The sequence below is a fragment of the Fukomys damarensis genome, unplaced genomic scaffold, assembly GCF_012274545.1.
Source record: "Fukomys damarensis isolate Sample0158 unplaced genomic scaffold, DMR_v1.0_HiC HiC_scaffold_15, whole genome shotgun sequence".
Taxonomy (NCBI): Eukaryota; Metazoa; Chordata; class Mammalia; order Rodentia; family Bathyergidae; genus Fukomys; species Fukomys damarensis.
In genome coordinates this window covers 64,272,868-64,287,796 of record NW_022900927.1, presented here as the reverse complement: position 1 = coordinate 64,287,796, position 14,929 = coordinate 64,272,868, and the positions used below count along the sequence as shown (strand labels likewise).

At 51.6% G+C, this 14,929-nt stretch overlaps 1 protein-coding gene across 1 annotated transcript in view; it reads left to right on the top strand.

The window, feature by feature from the left end:
- Nuak1 (NUAK family kinase 1) overlaps positions 1–3,055 on the top strand; it is a 47,001-nt gene extending 43,946 nt beyond the window's left edge. Inside the window, exon 8 of the mRNA XM_033763507.1 lies at positions 7–3,055. Within this exon, the coding sequence (XP_033619398.1) occupies positions 7–274 (268 nt within the window). The 3' untranslated portion in view covers positions 275–3,055. The remainder of the gene's footprint in view (positions 1–6) is intronic.
- The last annotated feature ends 11,874 nt before the right edge of the window (positions 3,056–14,929 follow it).

Sequence of the window (14,929 nt, the reverse complement as noted above, 5' to 3'; positions counted from 1 at the left end):
GGTCAGCGATGACGGCGTGCTGTCCAGCGACTCCTTCGACCTGCTGGACCTGCAGGAGCACCGGCCCGCCTGCCAGCGCCTCCGCAGCTGCGTCTCAGCCGAGAACTTCCTCCAGATCCAGGACTTCGAGGGGCTCCACAACCGGCCGCGGCCCCAGTACCTGAAGCGGTATCGGAACCGGCTGGCGGACAGCAGCTTCTCCCTCCTCACGGACATGGATGACGTGACTCAGGTGTACAAGAAGGCCCTGGAGATCTGCAGCAAGCTCAACTAGCCCCATGGGGCGCGGGGACGGGTGCAGGAGTCGAGCTCACAGGCTGTCACCTCTGTGCTGGCTGTGAAGCCTGAGAGGGGACTGGGCCATCTGGCTCTGCTGAGTGTGGTGCGGGAGCCAGCACTGACCAGGGGAAGCAGGCCCTGCTGGGTCTGCCAGCTGCCAGTCGGAACTTGGGTCCTGATTGGCATCGCATCAGATACCCGGTAGAGGACTGGCAAGGTGGTGATGGCCAGCACTTAGCCGGGAAGGGGCTTGTGGGGAGGGGCATCTCCCTGGAAGTCATCCACAGGCCTCGGGAGGAGAGGATAGAGAGACTGGGCCATCTGCTTTGGATGAGCCACGAGAGGTTTCTCCTTCTCCCTCCTCGTTAGCAACCTTGGCCTGGCTGCGTGGAGCTCACAAGATGATTTCAGCAGCCTGAGCTTGAATTGGCGCTCGATTGCTCCTGGCTCTTGCAGGGCTAGTTGGAGCCCAGGCCCGTCAGAGAGTGCTGTGATTGAGTAGCAATGGCTGCCACGGGATTGGGAAGGGAGGCAAGGGCACTCATGCCATGGCCTTGTCATCTGTGACGCAGCTCAGCCCTGGGCATCAGGTGAAAGTCTGTGGGATCTGTGTTAACTCTTTCTGCCACTAGGGTGGCATTTGAATGGCAGACACAGTCAGTGGGAGAAAGCGTGCCCTAAACTCTGCCAGGGACACCCAGTCAGCCCAGGGTGAGCTTTTGGCTCCTTGCTGTCTTCCGCCTCCTCTTTCCTGACATCTGCCTTCCTCTAAAGCACAGCCTCCTGAGGGTGGAGAGGGGACCTGATGACAGTGAAAGCTGTTGCACGTGGCAGTGCACACGCCCCTGTATGGTGCTTGCACAGCTGAGAGGATGTTGATGTGCAGCAAGCCTGCGCTTTCTGTAGTGTTTCAGCGTTAACTGGAGGCTGCCCCCAGGTCCGCACCTGTACCTGATCGGAGTTGGGGTGTGGCACTGCGCATGGTCTCCAGGAGCAGCGGGCTCAACCTTGGCCCAGTTCACTGCTGTCTAACGCCTTCCCAGTCTACCGGGCGTGGGCTTGCAGAGGTGTACAAGTCCGCTGGAGGGGGTTAGCTCGCAGGTGGGTGAGGAACGTCAGAGAGAAGGTGCTGTGGCCCCAAAGCCGAGGATTCTAGATCACAGCTGTGGGTATGGGAAGGAGGAACGCTCCGTCTGTCCCGCGAGCCGGGTGTCAGAAGGGCAGCAGTGAACTGGGAGAAGCAGGGAGGAGAGGAGCATTTCCTTAGAAGTTGGCCGTGTGTTCTGGGGGAGGCAGGAAGGAAGTGTGACAGGGCTCTGAGCATTTAAGCCAGGTATGCGGTGTCTGAAACCCCGTTAGAGATGACGTCGCTTCCTCGAGGATGCCGCCCCTGGGATGACTCCACACCGCTGGCTTGCACAAGTTGAAAGCCTTATGCCAAGGGGCCGGTTCTGACTGGAGGACTGGCCTTGGGAAGCCTTTGGAAAAGCAGACCTCTTCCGGCGCTTGGAACGTGTGAAGGGTACGGTCACCCCTTCCTGCAGAAGATGTCCCTGTCCCTGTCCCCTCGCTGCCACACCCAGTGTTCCTGCTTCCTCAGCTTGAGCCGAGCAGTGTTTTATGGGAGGCTGCTCAGTTTCCTGCATTCGGTTCCACTCCTTCCTTAACTCGAGAGGCTAAAAGGGAGCGGAATCTATAGAGACCAGATTGCGCTGGGGCCAAGGGGGCTGTGGAGGGTGCCGTGGCCTCGGGGAGCCCTCTACTCCTGGCCTGGCCGCCCCAGTCTCCTTGAGCAGCCAGCACCGCCATGTCTGGCCCATCCACAGGTATTCAGGGACTTGGGTGTCACCCCTCCTGGCTGGTGGCTTCCCATTGCCAAGTGACTGCGCCTGCTGCCCTTCCCACCCTTCTACTCTGTAGTGTCTAGATTGACGCTTAAGGAAAACTGCTCTCTCCTCTCTCCACCCAAACACCGGACATCCACCTTTGTCACTAAACTCCACAGACCGTGGTGAAGACAGATTCAGAGAGGAGCCCTGGTCTGCTGTGAGGGCGCTGAGGGCCCAGGCGCCTGCGGCCTTTGGGGGCTGTTTTCCTATCGCTGGTCTCTGGCCCTGCTCAGCTCTGACTTTCCGCTGACATTGCTTTGCTTTAAGATGTGACGTTGAAAGTGCTTTCCAGGAAAAACTGGGAACGGAGGGAACAGCCCTTCCCAGCTGCCTCTCTGCTGCTTCCTTCCTAAGCCCTGTCTCCCTACCAGCCAATCCCCAGCCAAAGAGATTATGCTTGAATCATTTCCGTGGAATTATGAGTGAGAGACTCTCTGACCACCTGGTGGACTGGGCAGGAGATTCCGTGTGGGCTGTCGGGGCCTTGCCCGGCCTCCGGGGGCCTTTCAGCGTCTTAGTTTACACATCTGCCAAAGGGGTAGAATTAATGTCTTTTACAGGTAAATGTTAACGCACGATCAGTTTTCAGGAAGTGCTTGGGACCCCAGGTGACACGAACATGCTAAGTACCCTCTGAATTTCCTTCCCTATGACCGGGCTGCCTCCTCTGATGGCCACGGTGGTGAGCAGCACCGTGCAGGGTGGAATTCAGGCGCACTCTGCCCAGGCCTGCTGTCTTGAGTACAAATGTGAATGGCTGACTGCTTGCTGCCAAACTGGAAACGTTCTGTAGGGATTTACTGGCACGGTATCATTCCTGGGGGAAAAGAGAAAGAGAAACTTGACTGCACATTTTGTTTTTTTAAAATCCGTGTTGTGACTTTTATTTAATTTTTATTTTTTTTGGTAATAAAAAGTTGACTTTTTAATTTGAATCTGTCTTTTTTATTTATTGGTCTGAAAGGCATTTCAAAGGTATTATAATAATATATTGGTGTAATTTAATTGGTGCAACACGCTTTACGGCTCCAGTCAAAGTTCGTTTGCGCTCATTTGATTGGCTTGAGAACAGCCTACAGGGAAGCAAGGCTGGGCAACCACCCGAAGTGTTTGTATTTTCCTTGGAAAATGATTTTTCGTTTCTTTTTTTGTTTCTGTTTTTTTTTTTTTTAAGTTAATAAATTGCAATGAACTGAACTGAACTGGGGCCTTGCTTGTTCATTTCTGGCTGTTTTTCTTGTGTAAGTGAGGACATGAATGGTGTAAGCGGCAGAAACTGGCCTGGAGCTCCCGGGAAAGGGACGCTGCTCCGGGTGCACAGGACGCGTGGCTGGAGAAGTGGGGTCTTGGAGAGCTGTGTGCTCGCTTTCTTCTTCCCTTTGCGCACTGGTTCTGCTCTTGCCTTTGGCTGTCACAGGACCTGCAGGCCACCCTCACACCAGGCCTCCGAGAGCCACGCTCTGCACGTAAGAGCGTGGGGTCCCTGCGAGAAAAGCCTGCCTTTCCAGAGGAGTCGCGGCTCTCCCGCCTCTGGTCTGCCGGAGCAGCCTCGGACATTCGCTCAGATATTCGTTCCATTCCTCCTCCCCAACGGGCCCTCGCTGACCAACCCCTCCCTCCCAAACCCACATGCGCTCAGTAAGTTTCCAGACTTGTGACCAGGCTCCCCCACTCAGGGCTGGGGACGCCCCCGTGCCCACACCCGGCCATGCTCTTTCTTTCCTGCCTGCCCCCTCGTGCCACCAGCTGCTTTCTTTCCCAAGGGCAGACGGGCTGGCAATCTGGTGGGTGGGCGTCAAGACCAGTGGCCATCATTTCTGAGCAGGAGGCCGCTGCTCTGCCCTCTTGAATGCCATTTTGCTTTCACTCCTTGTATAAAGCGAGTCCATGGAAAGCTCTTTAAAGAAGGGTGAGCAATAGGGTAAACCTGGGGTGTGCCTGCATCCCGGCACAATACAGGAGACATCAAAGCCTGCTCGGTAGCTGTCGTACATTAGAGTTAACCCCACAGCTAAGAGCGTGTGGGGTCCATGGAAGAGGGGTCTGAATTTGCCAAGAATGGACAATTTATACCTCTTTCTGAACTACTGATAGAACCTCAGATGCCACTTTTAGTAAATAAGCCCAAAGAATGCCCAGTTAATTTTGAACTCTGCATGAACAACGACTATTTTTTTGTTCTGTGCATTATTTGGGTCATGCTTATGCTTTAAAAAAAATCTCTTTATGTGAAGTTCCGGCATAAGTGTCCCGTATTTTACCTGGGCGGCTCATCTGATGGGGCTCACCTGGCTGAATGGACCAGGAGTTGGGGAGCATAAAGGCTGGGGAATGGACGCTCACCGGGCTGCATGTGGCGTGGAGCCTATCGATACCTCTCAGGCTGGGATGCGCGGAATGAATTCCAGTTCCAGTCTGGACATGACGATCCTCACGGAGTCAAACATCTCAGCTCAGAGCTCAGTTTCCTGAGCCGGGTGATGGCTCCAACTCACTGCCATCTCCCCATCTCTCACAGGGCTGTGAGCAAGGGATGAGAATCCCCCCCACTTTACCTGGAGTGCGAACCTCTGTGTAGTGTGAGACAGTGGTTGCTTCTTTACGGTGCTCATGGGGCTTTTGAATTCGGGTATTTGAAGGCCCCGTGGCTGGCCTGAGGGCCCTAAGTTCATCCCGCAGTCCCTGTGTCATTAGTAAGTGGGTGGCCACCAGCGCTCTCAGAGCTCTGTGAGCAGGGGGCCAAGTAGAAGTTCACTTAGCAATGAGGCCTTTGGAAGATGTCGCTCTGCTAGCAGATGGAGGGGATAAATAGCACTGTGGCCCAGGCTGGGCCAGCTATGACTATAAAGGCCGAGGGGAAGTGGGGTGGCCACGGTGGTGGCTGCTGACACGTCAGCTGGTGGTGGCGTTCGTGGGCAGTGGTCACTTTGAGGTTAATTGCACCTGTACACGATGCTCACTGCATCCTTACCTGGTGGCAAGTGGCAGAGACTCACTCAGTCCATGTTACGTCACAAGACAAGTTTAGTGCTTCGAAAACCCAGAAGTCCAAGGAGTTTGTTTCAGGCCCAACTGGGTGTAGAGGCTCAAGGCTTCTGATGCAGAAGCACTGGCTTCTGTCTTAGGCAGGATTTCTCCATGTGGCAAGATCGTTCTGGGCAGTGCCAGGGTTGTGCGGTTCTGCTAGTATGTCATCCTGGAATGGGGGTTCTTACTGTTCTAGCAGTTATGTAACAAGGCAGAACTTTGATTGGCTTTGCCTGGGTCATGTGGCTCCTCTGATCCAGCTTCCGGATGGAGAGGCACTCCGATTGGCCCATTTGGATCACATGACCACCCTTGTGTTCCCTGGAGTGAGGGCTCCTCAGTACCAAGCCTGTGGAAGGCACAGAGTAAATAAGAAGGAGCCTGTGTTAATCACCTCCTTTTAGGTTCCATTTCCTCATCTACATTACATCATCTCCAACTTTAGAGTTATTATGAAGATTACATGAAATAAACTAACCCAGAGCCTGGTACGCAGCACATTTTTAACTAATGCACATGATCTCAGTGAAGATAGCAGTGGTAATTCTATAGAGAGGAAACATACTTGTTAAGAAGAGTCTACTGTGAAGCCAGCTGGAATTTATTTACGCACTACAGGAGCTTTATGAGCTCATATACCTGGAAATGTGAAGGTAGGGTGGATTTCATGGGTACTTGGTCCTGGTGGGAGAACTGGGCAATAAATAAGTAAATGAAACCTCTCCAAATCATGTACACTAAGTGCTGTGAAGGAGATAGGTGGGGTGCAAAGATAGAGAAGAGCGGGTACCTCCTGCAGAAAGAGTAGCTGGAGAAGGTGTCTTTGAGGAGGTGAACTTCAGGCATAGATCTGATGGTAAGGAACTAGTCATCTAAAGAATGGGCATTCCAGGCAGAAGGAACAGTATATACAAAGGCCCTGGGGTCTTCAAAACTTTGCAGGGTTAACTTCTGGTCTTTTGGCAGAGGATAGCCATGGGAGCAGGGTGTTTGTTAAACACGCGTGGCCATGTTCTAACACAGTCTGGCCAGGATTGTCTCTGACTTTGTGTCCTCTAATCACAAATGGTTAACAGGTGGCCCCCAGACAGGGTACATGTTGTGATGGACGATGTTTCTGCTATAGAAATTCACTGCCAATTTGTCGAAAGTTCTAGAAAGACATTTTAAATCTCCAGAATTGTGTGATGCTTTGGGCACGGAATGGAGGAATAGTGATGTATGAAGGTTTTCCTGTCACCAGATCTGTCCCATACAAGCACAACTATAGGGCATTGGATGGGAAAGTGGTGATTAGTTTTGTTTTAACAATGAATTTATTTTCCTCTTGTTGGAAAATTTGTACTGCCCGTCTCCACCTGATGGAGAATATCCACTGTGTGTCGAGCAAGCTGGTTCGCGGGTCGGCTCTGTGTGCTCGTGTCTGTCTGTGCACCGGTCTGGATAGGCCGAGTTGTGCTAAGTGACAGGCGGGGCCCTAAGCTGGTGGCTGGACGTAATAAACAGTTGTGTCTCAGCTTGCCAAGTGCTGGCCGGGTGGGGCAGTGCTGGACCCAGGGCGCCTCCTGCAGCTGCCCTGAGGTCTCAGCTGCTGGGCACTGCGACGGCAGCTTCTGGCACCAGAGAGTGGGGCAGCACTGTCTCCAATGCCCCGTGCGGGGTGGTGACTAAGTCGGGCATCCGAGGGATGCCTCACTGTCTGGAACACCTGTAGTGGGGTTCATTTCAAAGGAGCTGGAGAAAAGGGTCTCTGAAAAGAGTGAGCCCAAGAAGCTCTGCGAGTTGGAATCTGGAATCACTGAACTGAAGCCTGGCATCTGTCTCAGAGGTGCCAGGGACATTTCACACACTCCAGCCAGTGTCCTCGGAGCACGGACAGTGTGGGCCAGGGCGGAGCCCAGGGCCAGACACAGCCTGGAGTCAGCCGTGCATCTGCTCCCAAGGCCTGGAGGTGGGTTCACAGCAGATGGTCCCCAGGAGGGCTGGCTTCTCACACACGCGGCGGGGACACCGATGGCTGGGAAAGCTCCTGCTCTGTAGAGAAGCAACCCATAATGGCACATGCATTGCTGTGCGTGTCTGCAGGGTGGTACTGAGTTGCCTGTCGTGTTGTGGATTCCCGATCAGCCGAGGCAAATCCTCCCCAGGGGGCCAGCACCTCCCTGTCCTCGATTTCCCATGCTGGTGGATGTCCCCAGGATCCTGCTGCCACACCCATGCCAACCCCTTCGCTGGCAGCCGGTGCCTTAGACCTCGCTGCTTCCTTCTTCTCCCTCACCTGCTACACCACTTCTGGCAGCTGGTGACCCTTGGACTCCTGCTGTGCCTGTTTTTAGCTTCACACTCCTTGCTGGCTTGTGACCACTATCACGATTGCCTCTCATGGACCCTTGGATCAGCCTGCACCCTCTACCCACGCCAGATTACCTTGTTGTGGGCCTTAAAGCCTAAGGAATGATTTCAAATCAGCTTCTCCACAACAGGAAGCCAGGGAGCATGGCCAACATGGACTCAGGGCTGCTCAGACCGTGTCCTCGGGATCACCCATAACTGTGCCTCCGGGAGAATGAGGAGGTGGTGACATTGGGCAGCTGGCTGCAGTGCCACCCTAACCCATCCACTTTATCTGTGTATCGTGCATCTTGAAAAGTCTTCATCTGAAGAGGAAAAGTCCCAGTGCTGGGCAGTGCTCGCCCGCTGGGTCTCTGGGGTCCGAGCAGCTCTCGGGCAGGAGGGCGTGCACTGATTTGCAGGGTTTGCTAGTTTTGTGTTGTGGATGTGGCCCCCCCCCATTGCAAGAGATGAACCTGACACTGAGCAGCTCAGACAGACCCTGGCTTCTGTGGGCCAGCATGGTGAGCCTCGCCGGTGCCTCCTGGGCCTCCCAAGAGCCGCTGAGGGAAGCGGCCCCACCAAGCCCTGTGGCTGTCACCCGCTGGGTGTCATGGATATATTCCAGCTCATTTTTACAGCACCGCTACTATTGCTTTTAGGGTCAGAGATGCTCTGGCCCATGCGGTGGGAAACACCTTCTGCCTGCTTTTACGAGTCATTCAGCACCCTTGTACCTACAGGTCAGGAGCAGGGGATTCAGCAGCGGAGAGGCAAGGACGGCCCTTGCTCTCCTGATGATGCTGTCTACTGAGTGGGAGGAGGGAGCCGGTAGGGCCTCCGCCAGATGGTGAGAAGGAAAGGGAGCAATAAGAGGGACAGGAGATGTTTTTAGAGTGATCGTCTTTTATTCTGGCTTTTTTCCCCCCAATACCGGGGATCGAACTCAGGACCTTGCACTTGCGAGGCAGGCATGGTGCCACTGAGCTAAATCCCCTGCCCTATTCTGGCTTTTACCATATATTCTCTCTCTCTTTTTATTTTCAAAGTCTTTGTCTGGTTTAGTTGTCAGAGTATATGCTGACCTTAAAATGCACTGAGAAATGTTCCCTTCCTGTTGTCTGACTGTTGTTGTTTCTTCATTAAATATTTGATTTAGTTCATCAGGGAAGCTGTTTGGATTTGAGATTTCCTTCATGTGGAAAGGTTTTAAAGTATGATTTTAATTTCTTCACTTAATGTAAGACTGTTTAGGTTTCTGTTTCTTCTTGAGTTACTTTTGATGATTTATGTCTTTAAGAAATTAGGATGTCCAGATTTTTGGCACAATATTTTTTCCCGATATTTCATTATTTCTCTTTGTAATTCTTGTGGGGTTTCTAGTCATGATTCTCCTTTTATTCTTCATAGTTTTTCTTCTTTATCATTTTCTGTCCTCCTTTTCTACCTCTCTCTTCTTCTCCATCTGATCTTCAGAATTTTTATCAATACCATTATTTTTTTCCCTTAAAGGGTAAGGGTTCGGATTCCTCAGTTTTTAAGAAATTATTTGTTCTTTTTCAGGGATATCTGTTCTTGATTACTTCCTTCCTTCCACTTACTTGGGTTTAATTTGCTTTTGTTCCCTAGGTTTTTAAGAGCATAAGTCATTAATTTTGATCCTTTCTTCTTTTCAAATATAAAACACTGACAGCTGTATGCTTTTGTTTAATAGTTGCTGGAGCTGCATACCACACATTTTGATATGTTATATTTTTATTTTCATCTGGTTAAAATAATGCTTTTGGTTTCCTTGTTGATTTGTTCTTTTTTTCTATGGGTTACTTAGGAATTGTGTGGTTTAATCTCAAACTATTTCTTTTTCCAGATAATCTTTCCATTACTGATTTTGAAGTTACTTTTACTATAGTAAGATAACCCATTCTGTGTGATTTCAGTCTAACTTCATCGAACCTAGTGTTACGCTCTGTAGTGAGTGTTCTGGGGCCGGGGCACACTCAGTTGCAGCTGTGTTGATTGTGTTACTGAGTGTCACTCAAGTCAAAACAGTTGGTAGCGTTGTTCAGAACTTCTGTCTGCTTCCTGAGTTTTCGTCTGTGTCTTCCATTGATACAAAGCAAACCTTTCTGAAGCATGTATTACTGGTAGACTTATCTGTTTCTCTTACGTTCTGCTGTCTCTTTCGTGTCTTCTGAAGCTCAGTTCCGAAATGTGCGCAGTTGTGATCGCCGGGGTTCCTTGCTGAACCGAGTGCTCTACCAGGCAGCGTCCCTGTTGTCTAGTAACAGTACTTTCAGAAGTCTGGTGATAGCATGGCCATCCCAGTAGCAATGTTGTTAGGGTGTGCGTGGTTGTAGCCTTTCCGTTCCTACTCACGTCTGAGCTGTGTCTTAATATGGAAGGCAGGCTTCTGGTCAGGTGGGCTTCTAACCATTGGGTGTTGCCTTTTAAGCTATCTGCATAGCTCTGCCTTACACCTGGGGCGTTAGGACCACTTAATGTTACTGTGGGTCTGATTGAGTTTGAATCTGCCATCTTGCTTCTGGTTTCACTTTGTACCATTTGTTTTTCCTGCTGCTTCACCCCATTGCTCTCCTTTGAATTAACTGAACTTTTTCAGCATTCCACTTCCTCCGGTCTCGTGGGTAGTAGCTGTGCTTCACTGCTCTGCTCAAGAGCAGTGGCGGGGAACCTGTGGCGAGCTCAGCTCCCCAGCATCGCCCCAGCAGCTGAGCATCAGGGAGCTGTGCCCATGGGGCAGCGTTGGCACTTTGTGGTAAGCAAGAGGGTTTGGGTTGCATTTTGAGCACTTGGTCTCTAAAAGTTTCTCCATCCCAGCTCTAGAGTTTACAGTGTCCGTCTTCAGTTGCAAGCCATTTTCAAGTAAGATTACGCTGCTCTGTGTACACTGTAAAACATTGCACTGATACGATGCTGTTTCACCCCAGTGGCCTTTATACTGCTGTTTCCATGCATTTTGCTTTTACCAATGTTTTAAATCCCACAGTACATTATTAAATTAAAGTGATTTTTTTTTTTGTACAGCGGATCGAACTCAGGACCTTGCACTTGTGAGGCAGGTGTGGTGTCACTGAGTTAAGTCCCTGGCCCCCAAATTAAAATGATTTTAAATAAATAAACACAGTGATCCTAAAAGTAGAAAAAGGAGGTGCCTTTTATGTTTACCCCTAATTTTATGTCTGCTGTGTTCTCACCCATTGCATTCTTAGTTTACTTTGGCTCCGTTTTTCTTCACAAGGAACTTCTGTTGACATTTGTCCTTGGGAAGTCAGCTGGACACGACTTCTCTCAACTTGGACTTTTATAAAGGCTTCAACTTCACCTAAGCAAGATGCTCTTCCAGTTACCAGCGTTAACATGGCAGTTCCTGTTTGCCCCTGGGGCACTGTTCTGCCTCCGGTGTCTGACGAGAAGCTGGGTGGGACTTTTGGTGCTCCCTGCTCACGTCTCGCGTGTGCTGGGCTTTTCTCTGGCAGTTTGATTGTGGACTCCGTTGTTATCGCGGCTGCTGTTTGTTCCACTTCATCTTCACTGACCTTTCTATGTCTGTAAGTTTATAGTTTTCATCAAAATTTGGATTTTCAAAATTATCGTGATGAATTAAAAAAATTTTTTTGTACCAGGTATCGAACTTGGGACCTTGAGCTTGTGAGGCAGGTGGCGGCACCATTGAGCTAAATCCCTGGCCCTTCAAATATGCTTTTTTCTTCTGCATTTCTCTCCTTTCTCACCGTGTGGATTTCAGGGACCCCTGAGCTTTACCTTTTGGTGTCACTGCACAGTTCAGAGAGCCTCTGTCCACAGCCCTTGTGGTTTGTTTTTAATTTTTCATTGATCTTTTCTTCGGTATTATTTAACCTGATCTTAATTCCACCTAGTGAAGTTGCATTTTATGCACATATGATATTCATCTTCAAAATGTATATATCTTTGTATTGACTGGGTTTCCTTGTCTCGTGTCAACATTTCTTGTCATATCTACTAATTTTTTAATTGAATGCTCTGCATTGTGCATTTTAGATCGGCTCTTACTGGCTTTTGCTGTTTCCCTTTAAAGAATATTAGGCTGTGAAGGTAGGGGAGCCTGGGTGCCCGTCCATTGGTGACCGGATAAGGAAAATGTGGAGTATTATTTGGCTACAAAGAAGAGCAAAGTTACAGCACTGCAGGAAGAATGCACGGAACTGGAGATCATCGTGTTAAACAAAAAGGCCAGACTTAGAAAGGCAGGTATTGCTCATTTCCCCTAATATGCAGAATCCAAAACACAAACAAAACAACCCAAAGTTGACCTGAGGATAGAAGAGAGACAAGACAAGAAGAAAATAAATGTGGGAGGCGGAAGGGAGGTTAGCAGGGGACAGATGTGCCTTGAGCATGTTACCTGCAGGTATGAGTCACGCGTACAGCAGGGCCCAGCCATTTGTAAACTTAATATGATGCACGTATTAACTCGTGAGTAAAGGAGCAGGAGGCTTGGTACTGACGGGGAGTTCATTACATGCAATCCACTTCACTGCTTCTGAGGCCCGATCTCGACCCCGTAAGGGGCTAATCTGAGCCCTCACTCAGGCACAGACCCTGTGCGGTGGGCGGCACCTCCCCACCCTGCCTGGTGCCTGGGAGCCTGGGTGTTGCAGCCCTGTGTGGGCTGTGAGATGTGGGCCTGCAGCTTCCCAGGGGCTTTGTGTTAGTTTGCTTGCTTTTGTGGCCACCTTCTTTTTCCCGCCTCATCACACACAGATGCGTCCTATCCAGAGGCCCAGGATGCCCCGCTGGATCTCTAGAAGTCTTTCTTGACACGTCCCCGGTCCCCAAGTCCGGTGCCCTGGCCTCTCTGACCTCTGGAGGCCACTCCTCGGTCCAGCTTAGGCAAGTGTGGGTTTACCTAATTCTTTCTTCTCCCTGAGACCCTGCCCCGGTGCTGCCTGCTGTGGAGCCGTCATTCTTGTCCAGTTGTCCAGTTGGGTCTTACAGTGGGCAGCGGGTTTTATTGTCTCTCTCTCTCTCAGCACACATGTGTAGTACATGCAGTCGACCGTCGTTCTGGGGAGTGGGCACATGTGCCAATGCAGCTTGATTCTGTCCTTTAATCTCCTTCCCTCCTCCTCTCAATGCCCCTTTCCCATGTTCGTTCTTGTTGGTAGTTTTCATCTTATCAGATGGTTAGATGAATGAAATGTGTCTCTATACACAAGGGTGCACTACTCAGCTGCAGAGAAGGACAAAGTCGAGACATCTGCAGGAAAATGCAGTGTCGTGTGAAGTAAATCAGACACAGAAGGCCAACTGCAAACAGAGCACAGGAGAGGGTGGGGAGCCGGGGTGGGGCTTTGCATGGACAGGAGCCGGGGCTGAGGTTCTTTTGTCCAATCACAGAAATAGCTGATGGCAGAGACCCAAGTCAGACAGACTCCAACGCCGGCTCTTCCCCATGGTTAAGCTCCCGTTCCGCTCCTTTTCCATCCCATTCTAGAGAGAAGGTAGGAGAGGCTCTAGCGTGTGGAAAGCACACTGCTTATTTGCATGTGCTCTTCTCGGAGCACCCCCGGCTTCTGCCAAGTGAGTCAGCGGAGAAAGTGGGGGCAGCTCTTCCTTTGTTTGTCCGCTGGCTCCTTGATTCAGCCGCCCGCCTACTAAACCCTGTGTACGGAACCCACTGCGTCCTGGTGCTGGGCTGTTCTCTTTTCTTTCCTTTTTCATTCTTCTTACATGTATGGGCCACTTACTGGGTTCCGGGCTTTCTTCTCCTTCCTCTCTCGGCTCATTGCCCCAAACCGTCACTGGGATCCTGTGGGAAGGCGAGGTGGTGACATCTAGGGACGCCTCTCTGGACGCTGGTGGAGGTTTGGGGTGGTGAGGGGAGAAGTGAGGTCTCCTCCTCTATTGAATCAATCCCAACACCCTTGGGAGGAGCCACACATTACACATGACACATGATGGTTAGGTAAGCCTTAGCCAGCCGTTGGTGTTTCAGGAGAGAGGGATTAAGTATGGATTCGGAAAACCTGGTGTGTGAGAACTGGCTGCCTGAGGCAGAAGGTGCTGAAGAGAAACGTAGACAAATCCAGGAATGCGCAAAGCATGATTCACTAGGAAGCCATGGGCAGAAGCATGTTGGGTTGGACCCAGGGCAGGAAAATCCTTTCCAAATCAGGGAGAAGGGGTGCCAAAGGCTGACCATGGGCTGATGGATTGCACCTCACCTTCCTCAAAATCTGTTTACAGTTCCAAGGTCAGCAGAGAAAGTGAGGAGCACAATACTCTAAGGACTTTGCTCATCCTGTGGGCTCCAGATGGGCACCGGGGTCACCTGGTGGCCGTCATGGTGCTTACACCAAGCTGGATCCATGCGAGTGTTGAATGAAGACCGTGTGGGCTTCTTGGAAGTGGGAGAGGATGTGAAAGCAAATGCATCCTCCTTGAGAGGTGGCAGAGGTGGAGAAGACTGCCTCGAGCTCTGCTGCACAGGGTCCCTCTCTCGACTCCTTGGTGGGTGCTGCAGTAAGGACAAAGCTGAGAGATACCGTGTAGGCACTCTACGCCCTCATATCCTGCCTGCAGCCCCCTTTCAGTAAGTCGTGGAGGTGAACACAACTGCTGGATCGAGCAGAGGCTGGGAAGGGCTGTTAGAGGTCGGTTGTCCAGCTGTAAGGGTGGCCTGGACGTGAACTCAGGCTTTCTGGCCCCCGAGCCTACGGCCCCAGCTCTATCCTGGCGTCCAGGCGCAGTCACCGGCCAAGACGTAGCAGCTTCTGCTGCCGTCACTGCAGCGCCTTCCATCCCCACAGAGCCTGGGTTTTGTTCATCTGGGCTCTGTGCGTGGTGCCAGCTGTGGCCATGAGCCAGCCTGTCGGAGGCAGGGTGGGTGGAGGGAAAAGCACATCGGGCCCATGACCGCCTGGAAGATGGAGAAACGATGAAGGAACAGACAGAAGACGTCCCCTTGCGGCCCTGCCGACATCTGGGCCTGCAGCTGGAAAGCAAGGGCTTCTGAGGTGAGGCGGGTGAAGAGACGGTGCGGTGTCAGGGAGGAGGGCCAGTCTCCTGTGTGGCCGTGATTCCCACCCTGGCACAGGTGACACGGTGAGTCCCTGATGTGGAGGGGCGTGCAGGGCGGGTGCTGTGGAGCAGGACCCTGGGGCCAGCCTGGTGATTCGGTCTCGCATTGGGACGTGGGTGTGTTCCATTGAGGGGAGCCCTGTCTTCCTCATTAGCCTCTCTCACCGCACAGCCCACTGCTCCTCAGGCTCTGCGTGGAGGGTGCCTAGGGCTTTGTGTCCGCCTGAGAAAGGCATGGTTTTCACTGCCCGCCGCTGTGGGCTTCACAGTTGGGAAGCTCACGCCTCAGCCAGTGGTTCCTCTCTGCCTTTGGACGCAGC